At 49.2% G+C, this 21009-nt stretch overlaps 2 protein-coding genes and 1 non-coding gene across 4 annotated transcripts in view; 1 reads left to right on the top strand and 2 right to left on the bottom strand.

Moving 5' to 3' along the window:
* LOC135102399 (beta-1,3-galactosyltransferase 5-like) overlaps positions 1 to 10111 on the top strand; it is a 13184-nt gene extending 3073 nt beyond the window's left edge. For both annotated transcript variants that reach the window (XM_064007597.1, XM_064007598.1), the window contains exon 2: positions 8133 to 10111. In XM_064007597.1, coding sequence (XP_063863667.1) covers positions 8750 to 9361 — 612 coding nt within the window. In that variant the 5' untranslated portion in view covers positions 8133 to 8749 and the 3' untranslated portion in view covers positions 9362 to 10111. The remainder of the gene's footprint in view (positions 1 to 8132) is intronic.
* LOC135102398 (uncharacterized) overlaps positions 1 to 20098 on the bottom strand; it is a 31276-nt gene extending 11178 nt beyond the window's left edge. The window contains exons 1-2 of the mRNA XM_064007594.1: positions 19802 to 20098; positions 14599 to 14803 (exon numbers count right to left, since the gene is read on the bottom strand). The gene's annotated coding sequence lies outside the window, so the exon portion shown is untranslated. The remainder of the gene's footprint in view (positions 1 to 14598; positions 14804 to 19801) is intronic.
* Positions 15526 to 15719, bottom strand: LOC135102483 (small nucleolar RNA U3). Its single transcript, XR_010269674.1, has one exon. It is a non-coding gene; the product is annotated as a small nucleolar RNA U3 (small nucleolar RNA).
* Positions 20099 to 21009: the final 911 nt, after the last annotated feature.

The following is a 21009-nucleotide window of genomic DNA, read 5'->3' as shown; positions in this document are numbered from 1 at the left end:
GGAAGCACGGTGATGTTTGGCGCCGCGACGGGACGAAACCTGCGTGAGGGAAGCGACCATATTCTGAAACACTTCTAGCCACACATCGACTATTTTGAAAATGCTCTAATTGAGATAACAAGTGTTTCAAGGTTGTTTTTATGGCTCAAGTGAGAGATTAACAAGATTTCTACATTATCAACAGGAGAAACACTTTTGAGAACCCGGATAATCATCAATGTGGCCTTTGAAAATACTCGAACTAAGAGAGCAAAGTGTTTCAGAATGCGAACCAAAATTAAGGAGTGACTAGGGAGACAGAACGCACCATCCGTACATTATAAAGCACTACAGGAGGAGTAGTCTTGTGTTTTTAGGAAGCAGGGATGTTTGGCGCCGCGATGCGATGCGGGAAGGCACACCAGCCAGCGGTTCATCTTCCCGCCGGTGAGGCCTTATGTGGGGCGCCGCAGGGAAGGAAGATAACCAGACGACGCCAGTGGTGTACTAGAAATGAGAGAGAGAGAGAGAGAGAGAGAGAGAGAGAGAGAGAGAGAGAGAGAGAGAGAGAGAGAGAGAGAGAGAGAGAGAGAGAGAGAGAGAAGAGAAGAGAAGAGAAGAGAAGAGAAGAGAAGAGAGGAGAGGAGAGGAGAGCAGAGGAAAGAAGAGAAGAGAAGAGAAGAGAAATGAAGAGAAGAGGAAAATAAAAAAAAATATGGAGAAGAGAAGAGAAGAATGAGACTGACGCGCGCGCGCGCGCACACACACACACACACACACACACACACACACACACACACACACACACACACACACACACACACACACACACACACACAGGAGGAGCGGGGAGGCAAGGGTGTACACACGATACATCTCCCACTTGAGGAACACCACCACTGAAGCCCAAGGTGTAATTTGCGATTATAATTACTCCTCATTACACACAGACGCACCACAAGGAGGAGGAGGAGGGAATAGAAAGAGGAGGAGGATAATGAGTGGCGTTAATCACTTTGAACGTATGATCGGCGTCTTGCTGTACAGGAAGAGAGAGAGAGAGAGAGAGAGAGAGAGAGAGAGAGAGAGAGAGAGAGAGAGAGAGAGAGAGAGAGAGAGAGAGAGGTGGCGGGGGAAGGGTGTAGCAGCTTCATTAACAAAATAATGGAGGCAATTACAAGTAGAAGCATCAATAGTACAGTTGGGAGAGGGCAAGACTCTCTCTCACTCTCTCTCTCTCTCTCTCTCTCTCTCTCTCTCTCTCTCTCTCTCTCTCTCTCTCTCTCTCTCTCTCTGGACAGGTGGATGATAAGAAGTTTTTAGAGCACACCAATTTTCTTTTTTCCTTAAAATAATAAAAAAAAGAAAAGAAAGAAGCCTCGCCAGATTTTCTCCCTCTTTCCCTCTCTTTCTCTTCCCTCTCTCTTCCCTCCTTTCCTTCTTCATTCTTCCTGTCTCCTCTTTCATTTCTATCTCGCATTCTACTGTCCCCTCTCTTTCTCTCTCTCTCTCTCTGCGGTGCTTCGGTGATGGAGGGAAGATAAGACGAGCAGCAATAAAGGAAAGGCAGCAGGATGGTAATTGTACTCAGGGCTGAGTGACGGAAGAAAATTTGGGCCTGCATAGTGTGTGTGTGTGTGTGTGTGTGTGTGTGTGTGTGTGTGTGTGTGTGTGTGTGTGTGTGTGTGTGTGTGTGTGTGTGTGTGTGTGTGTGTGTGTGTGTGTGTGTGTGTGTGTGTGTGAGAGAGAGAGAGAGAGAGAGAGAGAGAGAGAGAGAGAGAGAGAGAGAGAGAGAGAGAGAGAGAGAGAGAGAGAGAGAGAGAGAGAGAGAGAATCTCAGGTGTGGACAGGTGAGGGGAGTGTGACACCTGGGCAATCAAGGCGGTGGAAGGCAAGAGTGGCTGGTGAGCGGGGACGTGTATCACGCAACAGGTGCCCCGGGCGACGGTCCTGCCAGCCAGTCACACTCTTGCACATAGCGTGACAGCCTCGCGTCACGAAAAAGTCGCCGCCGAGAGCCTGCGGGGCATCAGCGTCTATGCGTCAGGCAGCGAGACCCGAGGCAGGTGGTGGGGATGTGCAGGGCCGAGGCGGGGTCATCGTGCTGGTTTGGCCACCCCTCAGGGCATCACGAGGCCCTCAGCCACGCTTCGCCCTGCAAACACACTCACTTCGCCCACCCAGAGTACGTACTTGGCCAGCAGCACTGTGGCCTGCGTGGCGTGGCCTACGTGGAGTGCCTGGGTGCTGGCAACACCAACACCCCAGTTTGCGGCGACAACACTTTTTCAGGATTGGGAAATCACCTCGGGGATGTGACCTCAGCTGACCGTCTGGCCCTCCAGAGAGAGAGAGAGAGAGAGAGAGAGAGAGAGAGAGAGAGAGAGAGAGAGAGAGAGAGAGAGAGAGAATTATCAGAGAAAGATTAGAAAACGGTGACCCATACATGTGTGTGTGTGTGTGTGTGTGTGTGTGTGTGTGTGTGTGTGTGTGTGTGTGTGTGTGTGTGTGTGTGTGTGTGTGTGTGTGTGTGTGTGTGTGTGTGTTCGCTTTACCACCACCTTCGTCTCTTCCTTCAGGTCACGGAGTCTATCTGGTCCAAAGCAGAGAGACAAGGGAAAAAGTGGTGTTCATTAAGCGTCATTTTTGCACTATTTCCTGACCCTGTTAGCGGCGCGTTTATGGCTTGATTGATGCTGCTACGGACCTTTGTGCTGGGAGGGGAGGGGGAGCAGGGGGCAGGTGGCAGGGGGTAGGTGAGAGGCTGGGGGTAGATGAGGGATACAGAGACAAGGGGAAGAAATGGGGGAAGGAGGAGAGGAAAGGTGGTGAGTAAGGAATGATAATGGAAGGAGAGAGAGAGAGAGAGAGAGAGAGAGAGAGAGAGAGAGAGAGAGAGAGAGAGAGAGAGAGAGAGAGAGAGAGAGAGAGAGAGAAGCAGAACTCTCTCTCTCTCTCTCTCTCTCTCTCTCTCTCTCTCTCTCTCTCAAACCCGGGCACCACAGGAAGCACAACACAGCACAGAAGCCACCACCACCACGGAACAATGGTGGCAGGTTCAGGAAATGCTGCAGACACCACCTCCTACTACATCAACTCTCTCTCTCTCTCTCTCTCTCTCTCTCTCTCTCTCTCTCTCTCTCTCTCTCTCTCTCACATGTTTTTCTACATTTTTTATTTATTTTTGGGGGGCGCCTCCTTCCCTCCTCAGTCCTCACTGCCTTACGCCACACAAGACAGGCCGCAGTCCACCGCAGAGGCAGGGTGCGGGACAGCCTGGGCATGTCATCACGCATGGCTCTCCTCAGTCATCAGCCACCTTTGTTCCCGCTCCTCCCCTCCACCCGTCCCCTCCGAGTATGTTTACTGAGGTGGTAACTAAATAAAATGCTGATGAGCCGCCATATGCTTCACGTGATGGAGTAGCAGCCGCGGGGGCAGCCGGGAGCCGAGCAGCACCCCAACGCCCGTCCTACACGCGGGGCTCAGCCACCCCCTCGCGTGTGGGTTTACCTTAGCGAGACTGGCGTGCAAGCAGCAGGGGCCGCCGGGCACCCCGCCGGGCAAGTCCACCTCTCAGCATCTGTCACCACCGCGGTGTTTGTCCTGCGGCGGGGCCTTTGTTCCCTGGTGGTGGCGTGGTCAGCCGCGGTGCGGGAGTAGGGGCGACTGCAGGGCGCCATCCGCCGCCACTCAACTTCAAACTTTTGTCGTTACAAAGCAATGACTCATGCACACCTGAGTTTGACGAGCTGCTTGTGTGGACCTTCCTTACCGCCCCTCGGCCCTCCACGGCGGCAGACACTGACGACGAGACTACGCGTTTCCTGCCTGTAAGTCACCACCATTCTGCTCCTTTCCGCAGCGCGTCCTCTGGGCCATGGTGTCTCAGCTCTCGCTGGCGGCAGGCTGCCTGCAAGGTCGTCGGCACTACGCCAGCAGAAGGCCTCCCTTCACGCCACAGGCTGTGACATGGCGGCGCGCCGGACACAACGCCGCATAGATTTCGTCGCGCTTCTTTGCAGACACATGGTGTGCAGGTGACAGGCACACAGGTCCTGCGAGGTGTAGCATGACGCTGGTCATCACTCAGGGCTTGCCTGCGTGCCCGGCAGCTCACGCCTTCGACCTTCATCCCTTCACTAAGCCTCCTGTGCTGCACCCACAGTGGTTGGTCGCCACCACAGAGGCGGAATAGCCATCGTGAAGAGGCGTTTACCATGTGGTGCCTCGCTCATGCCAGCTTGACGCGGGCATTAGTGGTACGAAGGCAACAATGCGCCACGGGGCACAGAGCGAGGTGATGCTGACAATCGTCACTGTAAGGAGACGTGACGATGTGACGCTCAGGACAAGGAGGGACACACACACACACACACACACACACACACACACACACACACACACACACACACACACACGCCACCACAGCCAGGGACGAGGCGCTGGCTTGTATAGCATGTGCGTATGGGGCAGGAGAGGGGAGGGGTGGGGGAAGGGGAATGCCAGCCGGGCAGGTTTGCGGCAGCCTGCCTCGACACACGGGCTGTGACCTGCATCCTGATGACGTGACCAATCCATTTCCATTCCACTTAAGGTCGTGCCGCTGAGGTGCACGGGAAGGGAGGGGCAAGGGGTACCAAGGTAGCGCGGTTTCTGCAATAGAGAGAATACATACAAGACAACAGGTAACGTTACTTAGCTCGTGTCTGACACGAAGAGGGAGGGAGGGAGGGGAATAAGACGCTGTGTGGGGAGGTGGCGAGGCACGGGGCACAGGAGTAAGTGGACGTGGCGCAGCCTGGCACGCTGGAAGGTTGTCATGAAGAAAATACAAGAATGAGGGGAGGGAGAACGAGATATACAAGTGTGGTGGGGGGAGGTCTACGGCAGCAAGATGTGCCAGTTACTCCGTCACCGCGGCCATGCGGACCACCTGCGCGGCGGGCGCACGCAACACGCCCCGAGGAAGGAACAGCCACCGCATAACAATCGCCATAAAAGGGTGTTTACGTAGTATGACTGATTGCTGCACAGTAACGCTGCCTAATGACGGTGGCGGTGACAGCAAGGGCGTGAGGCAGCAGCAGCAGCGGGGGGAGGCAGTGTTCCGGCGCACGCCCGCGGTAAACGATCAAAATTGTTATGTTAGATAAAGCCAACATTAAGCCCCCTCCCTCCCTCCGTGGCACAGCGCCTCGCCCCTCACCCGCTGCTGAACCACCCCTGCATCCTTCCTCTCACCCCTCAGGAAATACACCGGGGGGTCCAACACAGTGCCATAAAGGGCCATAAAGTGTACCCACCGCCACCTCACACGCCAGCCTCGTCCACTGCAGGAACTAAGACGTGGCTCCTTCCCAGCCACCCTCCCTCCCTCCCTTACAGCATTGCGCGAGCATAAGAACGAGGACCTCACTGCCTGTTGCTGCAGCGACCTCAAGTGTTGTGCCAAGCCGGAGAACACTACTGTAGGGTCCAAAGTTCTTCAACGCTTAGGTGTCTTTATCTGAACTACTCTTAACAGATTTTAGCGGAGGTTATTGGGGATTTCAAGAGATGTTTTCACCATCCTTAAACTTGACTAATCATCAGAGTGGCCTTTGAAAGTAACCCTGATGAGAGTCCACCGCGCTTCAGAATACAAGCCCGTGGTGTGTGGTGGTGAGTGAGAGAGGAATGCCATTCCCGCCCTAACGCTCACCAGATACAGACATAGCTTGGCGGTGAGGAGAGCTGACGCCGACTATTGCAAGGAAGACTAACATGCATGCACACTACACGCACGCCTCGCACTTACTCCACGGAAAAAAAAAAGTGTGCACTGAGATCCTATCATCCCTTGGCGCGATGTTTTTACTCCATACGGAAATTTTCTTATCGTCTACAATAAAAAATGTGTGTGTGTGTGTGTGTGTGTGTGTGTGTGTGTGTGTGTGTGTGTGTGTGTGTGTGTGTGTGTGTGTGTGTGTGTGTGTGTGTTTAAGTGGGTAGATATTCCTTCACCCTCACACCACCACGATAACTCCTCAGTACACACACACACACACACACACACACGGTCTATGTACACATAACCTAAGAGGCTGCAAGTGTTCATAAAATGCACACTAGGACACGCACATGAGAATGTACGTACACACACTCGACACGGCCTGACAAGCCACACATACGTACAAGGAGTAAACACACACACACACACACACACACACACACACACACACACACACACACACACACGGCCTTGTCTCATGAATACACACAGTCGTGGGTGCGTCGCCCGCTTTGGTGAGGGCGGCGGTTGTCTTGGTGAGGGCGTGGCGGAGTGGGCGTTGTCAATACCCGGTCTGGATGGGCGCCTCCCTCTTAGTATGTGCCCCAATCATACAGGTACCGTATTGCTCTCTCTCTCTCTCTCTCTCTCTCTGTTAATGTCCCAAGATACAATTAACGAGCTCATGAGGCAGTGGTGGGGTGTGGGGGGTCGTGGTGGAGGCGGTGGAGCGGGAGGCGTGGTGGGGGAGGAGGCGTGTTGGGGGCGGGGGGCGTGTTGGGGGCGGGGGCGTGCTGGTGGCGGGAGTCGTGGTGGGGATGGACAGGTATGGGTGGAAGTTCTCGTCTTAAGGGAAGAAATGCGGGGATCCTGACACCTGTCGTTGGATAACGCACGATAAATTGTGTGTGTGTGTGTGTGTGTGTGTGTGTGTGTGTGTGTGTGTGTGTGTGTGTGTGTGTGTGTGTGTGTGTGTGTGTGTGTGTGTGTGTGTGTGTGTGTGTGTGTGGAGGAGGAGGAAGCAGCAGCAGCAGGAATACAGATGGGCGTCGCAGCCATCAGTGTGAGACATGAAGGTTACACTTGGCCAGCAGGCGTGGATGATCCATCCTTGGCCTAGTCCTTCCTCGCCGCGCCAGGCGAGGAAATAGAAAGGGGTAGGGGGAGGGCGGAGGCGAACAGATGCCGGGGTGTAGGGAATGTGAATCCTTCAACCAGCAGCGGTCAGTGAGGCAGAACACCGCGCCCTTCGTCCCTAGAAAAGCCCTCACACACAAATCCGCGCCCCTTAATGAGGCGCGGCCAGCCTCCGAAGCGGCAACCACGTGACCCGCGGCTCACGGCTCGTGGCTGCAGCAATATAATTCTGCCTTGATGCACTTGCGAAGGAAGGACGCCCTCCTTCAGCCCGTCTACCGTAACCTCCTCTCTTTGCAAAGACACGCTATGGTAGGTATGAGCGACACTACAGTTTTTTGCATCAGAAGATGGGACAGTGTGTTGGGACTGAGGTCCAGCAGACTTACATTAATTCAGCAGCTAGGAATTATCAGTGGTGATGCCGAAAGTGACGCGAAGCAGCGGGCGGAATGTGGCGGCCGAAGTGAGGCCTGCGGGGCATCGCCTTGCCTCACTCCACCCTGATACAGCCTCCTTCCCTGGTCGCCGGAGCGTGGACGGCCCTCCATGCACCGCCGCCACTGCTGGAATCCAGACTAAACACACCACGAGTGTTTACTTCGGCGTCTCCTGATGGAAAGAAAAGCTCAAGGAGTTTGGAGGGGATCGGAGTCGCGGCCACCACGCCCATGCACGTCCACTTGCCTACCCCTAGGGTGGCATGCGCCCCCTGGCTTACTCTGAGGGAGATCTGACAGGCAGCAGCAGCAGCAGAGTAATGCGTCGGGTTGGAAGGGAGAAATTCTTGGGGGAGAAGGGAGTTGTGGTGGGAAGAGCAAAGGGGAGGAACGAGGCGTTACAAGGAGAAGGTGAGGGTCAAGAGGTGCTGGAGGAGGGAAAGAGTGTGCTGGTGAGGGAGCAACGCCTGCAAACAAAGGGTAGCGGGAGGGCCAGTCGTGAACACAGGCCTTGGGCGCCTTCACTCCGACGATGACGACGACGACGACGACAGAGAGAGAGCGAGAGAGAGAGAGAGAGAGAGAGAGAGAGAGAGAGAGAGAGAGAGAGAGAGAGAGAGAGAGAGAGAGAGAGAGAGAGAGAGGGTAAGTGGTAATGGAGAAAATTATAGTGTGTGTGGTGTGTGTGTGTGTGTCGCAGCGTCGTGTCTGTCTGTCTGGCCCTCATTTACACTTCACCACGATCCGTTGCCGTAGGTCACTTCGCAAATCTTCTCTAACCACTGCTGTTCTCCACCCTACAGAGCGACCTCCTGGAGGCGACGCGCGGGGAGCAGCCGCAGCACCAGCCCGGTCCCCGAGGAGGGCGGAGCGGGCGAGGGCCGGTGCCCACGGGCGTGCCTGCTGAGGCTGGTGCAGCTTGCTCTCCTGTTGGCGCTGCTGGCTGCGGTGGCAAACTTCCTCGCCGCCTGTCTCGCCTCCATGCTGGCGGCCACGCCCGTGCCTCGCCGACGCCCGCTGCTGTCGCCATTACCTGAGGACAGCCTCCCGCGCGCCGCCCCAGCTGCCCTCATCGACCTGCACGACTTCCACCTGGTACACGAGGCGGAGGGCGTGGTGTGCTTCCGAGCGTCTGTTTTTTGTATTCTTGGTGCACTCAAAGCCCAACCACTTCCGGCAGCGGCAGGCCATCCGCGCCACATGGGGCGGCGTGCGGGACCTGGGCGACGGCTGGGGCGCCCGCACCGTGTTCCTGCTGGGGCGAGGCAGCGGTGGCGGAGGAAGCGAAGGAGAGAGCGCTGCACCTGACAGTGCCAAGTTAGATATAGAGGGCGTGGTGGCACGGGAGGCGACACGCCACGGGGACCTGGTGGTGGGGTCTTTCCTGGACCATTACCACAACCTGACCTATAAGCACGTAATGGCGCTGCGCTGGGCTGCGGCGCGCTGTCCACAAGCCATCTTCCTCGTCAAGGCGGACGACGACGCCTTTGTTGACGTCCCGGCGCTGCGAGGGCTGCTCGGCCGCACCTTCAGCGTGCCGCCGCCGCGCCGCACGCTAGCGTGCAACGTGTTGCCGGCGGGCATGCAGCCTCAGCGGGCGGGCAAGTGGGCGGTGAGCCACGAAGACTACCCATGGCCAGAATATCCTACCTACTGCGCTGGCCTCGCTTACGTAATCACGCCAGCGCTGGCTGATCTGCTGGCGCGCGTGGCGCAGGCAGGCGTGGCGCCGCGACTGTGGGTGGACGACGTGTGGGTGACGGGACTCCTGGCTGAAGTGTTGCGCCTCAGGCCGCACTACCTCAATCTGCGCTACTCTTACGAGCACGACGAGCTAGTGGCGTGGGCTTGCCCGTGCCCGGCCTGCGGCCCCGCCCCCCTACACCTTCGTGCATCTGGACCCCACCCGCCCCGACTGGCGCTTCACCCTCGACACACTGTGGACACACGCCCTCGCAGCTCACCACGCCGCCCAGGCAGCCCAGCCAGGATACACGTAGCCCCTGCAGGGGCTGGCGGCGATCACTGAGGAGCGGGCACGTGACGCCCGGGGATGCTGCAGCGCCGCCACACGCACGTGACGAGACTTTAGTCATAAGACATCAGAGGAGACCCGCGTCCCCTGCGGCAAGTAAGGCCTCTTTCTACACAGGTGAGGCGGGGGAATGAAGACTGGAAGTTACATTACACGAAGCGTTGCTCGGTACCAGAGTAATCTGAGGTCTCACCGAAATTCTGCTGGTCTGAGGCGATGATCCAAGCGGAAGCCTTTTACCGCGGTTCTCAGCACTACAGCATCGGCTCTGCACGACACGACGCGAAGAGCAACATTCCATCTGTCGCCGCCGCTGACGGGAAACATTCATGAGAACCCGACTGATCATGTGTGGCCCTTGAAAATAACTCTAAAGAGACAATAAAGCGACACAGAATATGAGGTTAAATCCTATCTGTGCTGCCAAGCCCTTGCTAGAGCGCGTGTGGTGAAGGCTACCTCAGCACTGCCAGGCGAGGCCAACACCACTGCCAGCTTTACAATGCAGCACTGACCAAGACAGAGAGAGAGAACACGACACTGACAGTCTTGATGGGGTGCGGGCGGCCAGTGGTAACACGTGGGAGGGGTTAGTCACGTGACTGCACCACACCAGAATCTGTCATTTGTGAGTCGCCGTTTCACGAGCTGCCGTGCAACACGGACACGCACGCCCCCCTCCCACCACCCCCACAACTAACTCATCTGTGATACGTACTAACTTCCTGCAATAAATTTTAGTATTAAGCGTCGTTTTCACTGTGGCTGATGAAGAGAGAGAGAGAGAGAGAGAGAGAGAGAGAGATACACACACACACACAGCCAACCAGCCAGCCAGATAGCTAGCGAAACAAAACAGACAAACAGATAGAAAACCAAAGAAAGAGCGAGAGTGGGGGCGGATGATTTGACAGTTGCGTAACCCCGGCCCGTCTCACACCTCCTCCCGCTCCTTCCCGCCCCGGGGTGACCCTGACCTCAGCTTCCTGTGAGGTCACCATCATCAACCCCATCCCCTCCTCGCCTCCCCCTCTGGCCATTACCTCATCACGCCATCCTCCTCTTCCTGTTACAAACCTTCTTCCCTTCTCTTCTTATTTCCTCTTTCGTTCCTACCGCCCCCCTCTCGTAGCACCTCCTCCCCCACTCCCCTTTCCAATCCCCACCCCCTCTCCCCACCTCACCCACTTAGCATGATAATCTTAATTTCTACTTCATGAACAATTAGAAGGAAAAAATGTTGCCGTTATAATAGAAATGATTGCGTGTGTGTGTGTGTGTGTGTGTGTGTGTGTGTGTGTGTGTGTGTGTGTGTGTGTGTGTGTGTGTGTGTTTGACCTGTACCGCCACATCCTGCCCCATTCAGCTTCCGTTAATATATTGTCTCCTCTTCCTCCTCCACTACCTCTTCCTCTTCTTCCTCCTCCTCCTCCTCCTAATCCTTCAATTTTTCTCCTTCCTCCGTTCTACCTTACCTTCCATAATTGTTTTTCCCCTCCTCTTCCTCTTCCTTCTTTCTCATTCCTTTCTGACGTCATCTTCCTCTTCCTAAAAATTCCTCCTCCTCCTCCTCCTCCTCCTTTCTTAGGTCACCTTGCTCTTCTTAAAAATTCCTCCTCCTCTTTCTCCTCTTCCTTCTCATTTGTAGGCTTTTCTTATTCTGTCCTATACCATATACAGCACTTTTAATGTGTGTGTGTGTGTGTGTGTGTGTGTGTGTGTGTGTGTGTGTGTGTGTGTGTGTGTGTGTGTGTGTTTGTTTGTTTGTGCGTAATGTAAATGTGAAAATGCAAAGCAGCGTGTGTGTGTGTGTGTGTGTGTGTAATGTATATAATTATCGTGTTCCCGGTTCTCGTTGTCTCCTCCATAATCACAGATTCATTAGTTTTAATCTCTCTCTCTCTCTCTCTCTCTCTCTCTCTCTCTCTCTCTCTCTCTCTCTCTCTCTCTCTCTCTCTCTCTCTCTCTCTCTCTCTCTCTCTCTCTCTCTCTCTCTCTGACCAGATAGCGGTGTTCATTAATTTCACACGAGCTCCCTTGGCCTCGCTGTTAATTTCTATGTGTTTTCTACTGTTCATTATATTCTTAGAGGAGGAGAAGGAGGAGGAGGAGGAGGAGGAGGAGGAGGAGGAGAGGAGGAGGAGTATTGCACAGGAAGAATAGTAAAAGGAAGGAAATGTACTACGGAAGGAGGGAAGACTTCATAGTTGGGACAGGCTCTTCTCTCTTCCATACCTATGCCTTCCTCCTCTGCCTATTCCTTCTCCTCCTCCTCCTTCTCCTCCTCCTCCTCGTTCTCCTCGTCGTTAATCTCCTCTTCCTTTTCCTTCTTGTTCAATTCGTGCACCTTCTTCCCTTGTTATCTTCTTCCTTGTTATCTCTCCTTCTTCCCCTTTCCTTCTTGTTCTTCATGTTCCTCTTCATTCAATTCCTGCACTTTCTTCCTTCTTTCGTTTTTCCTCCTCCTTCTCCTCCTTGTTATCTTTCCTTCTTGTTCTTCGTGTTCCTCTTTATTCAATTCCTGCACTTCCTTCTTTCGTTTCTCCTCCTCCTCCTCCTCCTCCTCCTTGTTATCTTTCCTTCTTCCTCTTTCCTTCTTGTTCTTTGTGTTCCTCTTCATTCAATTCCTGCGCTTTCTTCCTTCTTTTGCTTTTCCTCCTTGTTCGCAATTACTCTTCACCACCACCACCACCACCACCATGTCCTCCGTTAGTTCCCCTTTCGCGCGCTGTAGGAAGCTATCGTGATGGAGTAATGGGACTTCACTCTCTTTACCCCTTCACCCTCATGCCCTTTCGCCCCGTCACCCCGTCACCCCGCTGCGCCAGTTCGCCGGTGGAAGTCACGAGGGCAGACAAGCTGACAGGCAAGGGGGGGAAGACAGGTAGACAGACAGGCAGGCAGGCAGAAAGGTAAGGTAGAGGGAAGGGATACAGAAAGGAGAGGTAAGGAGAGAAGAATCAAAGAAGGGTAGGTGAAGGAGAGGGAAGGAGAGAGGCAGGGAAAAGGAAAAAATATGAAAGGAAGGAAGGAAAGAAGAGAGAAAAGAGAAAAAAGGAAGGAAGAAAGAAAGGGAGCAAAAAAAATAGAAAAGGGAAAAAAAGGAAGGAAGAAAGGAGGAGATAAAGGAAAGGAGAGAAAAGTATTTATATAAGTATAGCTACAGTATACTCAGGCAAAGCAGTGACGCATACGTACTCCTCCTACCACCACTACCACCACCACCACTACCTCCACCCTGTAATAAGGAGTCAAGCCGCCACAGATATTATTGACGGTACAGTTACGACCACGATCCACCACCACCACCACCACGACCCACCACCACCTTTAACACCACAACCACTACCACTGTCACTGTGGTTATTTGAATTTTCTTGTCACTTCTCTGGCTAATTTAACGCCTCTCTCTCTCTCCTCTCTCTCTCTCTCCTCTCTCTCTCTCTCTCTCTCTCTCTCTCTCTCTCTCTCTCTCTCTCTCTCTCTCTCTCTCTCAGCACACGACTAACAAATTCTCAGAAGACGCAAATGTTAAGGCTTTTAGCGAGGAGGAGGAGGAGGAGGAGGATGAGGAGGAGGAGGAGGAAACACCAACACCACACAGAACAAACAGCAGCAGATCCGTAGGTCCTTGGGGCGGCTGTTTGCAGGGACTGCAGTATCAGACTCACAGTGAGTGAGGAAGGACGGCAAAGATGAAGACAAAGAGGAGGAGGAGGAGGAAGGGAGGAGTTCTAAGGTGAAAATGGGCGGAGAAAAAGGAAAATGGGAATAACTTAAGGTGAAAGAGTGAAGCAGGGTGGAGCAGAGAAAGGCTGGGCGGGGGCGGAGCGGCAGAGAGAGAGAGAGAGAGAGAGAGAGAGAGAGAGAGAGAGAGAGAGAGAGAGAGAGAGAGAGAGAGAGAGAGACTTAAAGGAGAAGGAAAGGGGCGAGATGAAAATATAACCATACATATGCGTTAAGAAAAGAAATAAAACAAAAAAAAAAAATAAATAAAAAGGTCAAGAAAGATTAAATTAATGGTACATGCACATACATACATACATACATACATATTGCCCCGCCCCGCCCCGCCTCACCTCTGGCCCCGCTACACGTCTCGTCCACACCCACGTCTGACACGAATAAAGTATTGCATGTGTATGTATGTATGTATGTTTTCCTTCTTTACTTCTTTCTTTTCTTGAATCATCTGTACCCTCTCTCTCTCTCTCTCTCTCTCTCTCTCTCTCTCTCTCTCTCTCTCTCTCTCTCTCTCTCTCTCTCTCTCCTAGCGTTGTGCTTTTTTTATCATTTCGTATTCCTCTTCCTGAGTCTCTTTAGACTCTTCTTCCTCTTCTTTTTCTTCTCCCTCCTCCTCTTCTTTCCATACTTCTTCTGCCCTCATTCACTTTTTATACATGTTCGCAAAGCATTTGAACAACAACAACAACAACAATAATAATAATAATAATAATAATAATAATAACAATAATAATAATAATAATAATAATAATAATAATAATAATAATAATAATAATAATAGTAATGTCAGTCCGTTACTACTATGTTGCCATACATCTATCTGCTCTTCCTCCTCTCCTCCTCACCCAGTTCTTCCTCTTCCTCCTCCTCCTCCTCTTCTCTTGACCTGAGCACTGCCGTTACCGCGTGGGAAGAGAGACTGCCACATTAGGTCTCTCTCTCTCTCTCTCTCTCTCTCTCTACACACTCACACACACACACACACACACACACACACACACACACACACACACACACACACACACAACACCACACACACAACACAACATCAAACTGGAGAAAACTATGGTAAAGAGATGAAGAGGAGGAGGAGGAGGAGGAGGAGGAGGAGGAGGAGGAGGAGGAGGAGGAGATGGAGATGGAGATGGAGATGGAGAAGGAGAAGGAGAAGGAGAAGAAGAAGCGTACCACTTAACGGTAGATGTAAAGGTACGCCATATTAAGACTAGAAGAACAGGTGAACATTAAGCACGCTATTTAACACACACACACACACACACACACACACACACACACACACACACACACACATACACACATTCTCTCTCTCTCTCTCTCTCTCTCTCTCTCTCTCTCTCTCTCTCTCTCTCTCTCTCTCTCTCTCTCTCTCTCTTTATACCAGTAATCGTGCGTTTTTCTATACTTTCCTAACAACAACAACAACAACAACAACAACAACAACAACAACAACAACAACATCTTCCTACCTTCCTTCCTTCACAGCAACGTGGGCGAGCTGTGTGGTGGTGGTGGAGTGAGGGAGAGTGGAGAGAGGCCATGGGTGCCAATGGATAAGGAATGAGGTGTCTGGGGCAGTGTTGGGTTCAGGCATCAGACAGAATCAGTCATCCAGTCCTGCCGTCAAGGCCCCTAAGGCTTCCACACCCCTATTCTCACCGCTTTCCACAGGACCTGCGTGGGTACAATGACAGGATGTGATTAGGAAGTTACAAAAAAAACTCAAACAGGTCAAATGACACCAGAACTAATTTTGACCATTTGACTCAGCTCCGAATTCGGGTCTCCTTTCCTGCCAACCTCGCGGTAAGATGAACTTGAGATGAGGCATACTCGTACGTACTGTCAAGGACACTGCAAGGCTAGCACTTTTTTTTTTTAAGTACGTAAACAATACGCGCTTCGCAACGTGCCCTGCCCTTCCTGCACTCGAAGGAACGCGGACAAGGCACTGATGCTCACCGAAGGCATAACAAACCTCTCGAATGTGGCCAGGTGAAAATCACACACCACCAAAGTTGTATGTGTGCCACGAAAGAAAAACCCAGTGTCCTCGGGCGCTACACTGCAACAGGCGTGCATTCATTGGGTACACGACCACCAAGACTGACAAACCAAGGATTCGCTACTAGTACAGAAAGCCCTTTGAGGAACCTGATGTTGAGGGTAAAATAACTTATCTTTCACTATTATAAATGCTTAAGCTCTCTTCAGTACTACTTGTATTGTATATTCACCTACATCAATAGCAATACTAGAATCCCATGCTACAGGTACAATGTTGTGTAACTAACACCATGTTATTACAGTACTTCAAATGTTTGGTTAATGTCCCCCCTTTCGGGAGGCGGCCTTATCAGCCTAGGTTAAAAAAACAAGATCACTATAGTTATCATACCACTCAGCCTGTGCCCGACCCTCCACACCTTCATAGGTGTGAACGGTCCTCAAGCCTTTAGCAGACCCTAAAGGCAGCTTCCCGCTCAGGGACGGACACTCAACCTCGTCATCGTGGCGTGATGTTACACCAAGTTTCGGTCAGGGAACTTGGCAATCATACTATAGAAGTGATCCTATGAAGTATGATCATACCTTCCCGCCCTCTTTTCCCTCGACCAATCCCCCTGTGCTGAACACCTGATGTAGTTCCGCCACATGCTGTGATACCCCGCCGCCATGCCTGCATCAACACCATTCTCACACTCACAATATATTTAATAATTATATATAACTTATGTTCTATACATATTTTTACCAAACTGATGACAATAACGACGAAAAAGTTATTTCAAATTTGGGGTATTTCAAAACGAAAAAGGTTTACCGTGTGACATACACGTTTTCTGTTGTGACATTCCTGCCCCGTACCAGTGGGGACTGCACTAGCCTGGTAAATTTACACCTTGTAGGGCGATGTACACCATATGTTACTGCTACAATCAGACAATGTGTGCTCCAGTGAACGCTGTGTAAGGTTGCGCCGGCCCTCTCTGCCCGTACATACACTGGTGCTCTAGTGAATCTAAACTTATCGCTACTGATGAGGCCGTAGATTATGATCAAAATTGTTCATTTTTCAGTATCAATTTTGTCAGTAACTTTTCATGCTACAATTTAACAACAGCATAGACAATAAAGAGATCCAGGTCATCAACAAACTATATTCCTGTCGTAAATTCGTCTCAGTGATCCTCAATCAGGGGAAAATTTACCCTTGGGGTAAAAAAAAAAAAAAAAAAAAAAAAAAGGCAAGTGGTAAATAACTGATAAAACTGATCAACTGAATAATAATTCAATTAAATTTCTCTTTCTAAAATGAGAGAGAGAGAGAGAGAGAGAGAGAGAGAGAGAGAGAGAGAGAGAGAGAGAGAGAGAGAGAGAGAGAGAGAGAGAGAGAGAGAGAGAGAGAGATGCAAAGAATGTGTTTTTTTTTATTTTATTATTTATCTATTTATTTATTTTTTTACGGAAGTAAGGGTTTTATGGAAGTATGGAGGAATACATCAAGACGAGGGGTTAATGATGGAGGAAAGGTTGAGAATCCCTGGTCTATCTTATTTGACTGCCCTGTTATTGCTACAGTAGTGGTAATGAGCAAACTAATGTCACTTGCTGCACTCCACGAGGTATGGCCCTCTTTCTCAAGGTGAGAAGCCTTATTTCTAACCTAAAATCACAAGAATATCTTCCGTACACAATATCAGAAATTAGCAACACCTTTCATCTGTCAAAACATAATTCTGAGTCTTGAGTCACCGCCACGCACCCCCTCTCGTCCTCATTTACCAATTCACTGCTGCTTCACACACTGCTCCTTAATCGCAAACCACTCAGAGACATTTCTTTTCCATTCTACGGCTCTCTAAATATTGCACTGGCCAGTCATAGGAAAGCCTGCCCTTTAAATCCCCTTTTCGTCTTTGCAAGTTTCTGTAAGGATTGTATCGTGCTTTTAATGTTGTGAATTGCATATAGTAGTGAAAGGAATAATCTTTGCAACTCTAACAGAATCAACTCTTTCCCTTTCAATATGTAACATTTATAACAACAGGCTATCCATCGGCCACTTCCTGATGAACTGTACAACATAGAAGCTCACATTAAAAAAAAAAAAAACCGCTCCGCTCTCGCCACGGTTATTTTCAAAGGTCAGAAAGACGATTAATAGGATTCTTAAGAATGTTTTCTCCATTTAATAATAATAAACATTATTAATCAGTCACTAAAACCATCACAACACCCTTAAAAACCTGTGTAACTTCAACCAGAGCCTTTTGAAAGTACTGATGCGGCGAGGAAGTGTTTCAAAATATGATCCATAGAGTAGGGGGAGAGATACTGTTCCCTAGTGGAAATCTATAGGAACTCCTGATGGTGCTGAGTACACACTACTACTGGGTTGCAAACCAAGACATGACGATTCTCTTATAGGGGCCAGTGTTATCATCACACTGCAATATCTCATCCGAATGTGTGTGTGTGTGTGTGTGTGTGTGTGTGTGTGTGTGTGTGTGTGTGTGTGTGTGTGTTTGTTTGTTTGTGCGTAATGTAAGTGTAAGCATTTTTTTCTTATTCGTATTTTTTTCTCTCTCTAGGTAATGTGTGTGTGTGTGTGTGTGTGTGTGTGTGTGTGTGTGTGTGTGTGTGTGTGTGTGTGTGTGTGTGTGTGTGTGTGTGTTTAAGCAAACTTAACCTAATCTCTTGAACTACAGGTGTGTGTGTATGTAATAATAATAATAATAATAATAAACGATTTATTATTTAGGCAGTTAACAAACTGAAAATGTACGCGCGCACGCGCGCGTACATTTTCAACACACACACACACACACACACCACACACTGCATAAGCATATGTACAACGAAAGACAAGGCAACACACACACACACACACACACACACTGCATAAGCATATGTACAACGAAAGACAAGGCAACACACACACACACACACACACACACACACACACTGCATAAGCATATGTACAACGAAAGACAAGGCAACACACACACACACACACACACACACACACACACACACACACACACACACACACACACACACACACACACACACACTGCATAAGCATATGTACAACGAAAGACAAGGCAACACACACACACACACACACACACACACACACACACACACACACACACACACACACACACACACACACACACACACACACACTGCATAAGCATCTGTACAACGAAAGACAAGGCAACACACACACACACACACACTGCATAAGCATCTGTACAACGTAAGACAAGGCAACACACACACACACACACACACACACACACACACACACACACTGCATAACAATCTGTACAACGGAAGACAAAGCAACACACACTGCTTCACCATCTATACAACGAAAAAAAAAGACAACACACACACACACACACACACACACACACACACACACACACACACACACCTTGAAATACCTTGAAAAAAAAACACTGAATATTTACTGGGAGGGACTGGAAGGGAGTTAGAGAAGGTACCACTCTGATAACGTCACGACTGGGGGGGGGGCTTGTGACGTCATGGCTGGGGGTTGATGACGTCACAGCGACCGTTATTTACGTACGTACGTATTTCATTTTGAAAATGACCCCTCTAAAAAACGCAGCTAGACAGGAATGCTTTATAAATTCAGACTTGCCACACATTTTAACTAATACCACAAATAATAACACATTTCAAAACGCAGTAGTATTAAAGATATTTAAAAAGAAGTATCTGGAAACTGTTGGAACATTCACCTCATTTAAAATCGTTCAAATGCCCACCCATTCTGGCTTAAACATAACGGAAACACTTTAAAAAATCTGAACTATTTTCTAAAACCATTTAAAGTGAGCTACAAGCACAAATAAAAAATCTACCGAAAAAAAAAAAAATCAATATTATTGGAAGTTGAACACGAATAAAAACAAGTGTACGGTGCACGCATTTCATTGAGCGGGACGGCAACACACTTAAAAAAACACCAACTATTTTTTAAAACCAATAAGAACCTAGTACAGGCTGAAATAAAAAAAAATGAGTTTTGGGACCGTAAAAAAAATACGCCGAAAACGGCCCTCTTATTTAAACAAAAACAACGCCAAAATCACCACTTTTCACGCAACACACGCGCTCAAATAACTTAAAAAACAACGAAATATTTTTACAAACCATAAAATCTTAGCTACAAGCCGAAATAAAATACTTAGGAAATAAAAAAAAAATAATATTGAAACCGGAGGGGGCTGGGGAGCCTTATCCAAGATGGCGGTGGGGGGCCAGTGGAGGGGACGACCAACCCTTCTCACTCATTTAAACCCTCGCCAAACTTAAACTAAGTAATGGCAGGTATATCTAACGAGCGGATATTAAAGCTTGGTCATGTGGCTCCGCTTTGCGACAGTATTGGTTTAAAACACTCACAGATAAGATACATAATGGCTGATAAATAGTGGCGACCCAGATTGTTTACATTTTTCATTAAGTTAAATTTTACGGTTTTTAGCAACGAGACGAGGCTGACACAGGGATATATTGTGCTGGAGGTTAGGTGAGAAGCGTTAAAATGAGTTAAAACCGTGGATTGTTCAGTTATTCATTAAAAAGTTACGTTAAGTTACCTAAATTTATTCTAACACTTCCTGACCTTACCTTCCCTGTGGTGATGATCTACCTTCCTGCCTCCTCATCACTATGGCTGGCTGTCTAGCACCTTCTCACAGCCAAACTTTTCTTTATTTTGCTTGTTTTCACCCACTGCTGCCTTCGGGTGTCCACTGCTAGAGCCCACGCCTTCCTCATTACCAACTAAAGAAGGTTTAACTCATGGGTAAACCTTGGCAGCCACTGTGTAGGCGTGGTTAAACAAACAAAAACAAAAACAAAAACAAAAAAAAAACAAAACAAAACAAAAATTCTGTCCGGCTGGGAGTTGAAACAGACGGTTACTAACACCACCCATAGATGCGACACACTGACTGGTTAACTTATTAGGCAACAGTCAGCGTTGCCATATTGTTTTGGCCATATTATCGTACTACACAGGTTGAAATTATTATACTTCTGGTAAAATTATCGTACATATGTAATCATTCCAAATATTATGCAAAACTGCCACTTTCCAAATACAGCAGAATTTAGGTTATATACATACATATATATATATATATATATATATATATATATATATATATATATAGAGAGAGAGAGAGAGAGAGAGAGAGAGAGAGAGAGAGAGAGAGAGAGAGAGAGAGAGAGAGAGAGAGAGAGAGAGAGAGAGAGTGTGTGTGTAATGGAAAAAACAACAATGCCCTTAACAAACAGAACACTTTCCTAAATACATATTAATAATTGGAGAAAAACTACAGGACACTTCGTTAAGTTGTTTACTTACTATGTAGGATTTATATTTTCCTGTATTTTATTAGATTACAGGTAAGGAAGTATGAAATGAGCTTTTTAAAGACATATTAAAGTATAAGATAATTTAACCTATTATAAATGAATGAATCTGTGTGTGATCAGGTATTTCCTCCTAACGAGATCTTAGATCTGCGGGAAAATTACAGACCTCTTAAGACTTACATTTCACAATAGTTCAATCTTCATGTAAAATTGAAACCTTTTTCACGTTATTTATCCTTGCTCTTCGAGGACATTAGCTGCGCCGTCATGTGCGACCTGCAAGTGCAAACTTTTGCTATCAAGTGACAGGCAAGTGTCTGTGTGTGTGTGATACATACTAGCTGCTGATTCAAGATAATTTAACGCTTGGTGTTTATGCTCTAAATTATTTTGTTATGTCTTTGTTAGTCTTTCACAATTCGTAACAATTTCATCTTATCACCCACTGCTTTGGT

This window comes from Scylla paramamosain, chromosome 7 (assembly GCF_035594125.1).
Source record: "Scylla paramamosain isolate STU-SP2022 chromosome 7, ASM3559412v1, whole genome shotgun sequence".
Lineage (NCBI taxonomy): Eukaryota > Metazoa > Arthropoda > Malacostraca > Decapoda > Portunidae > Scylla > Scylla paramamosain.
This window is presented reverse-complemented; position numbering and strand designations above follow the sequence as displayed.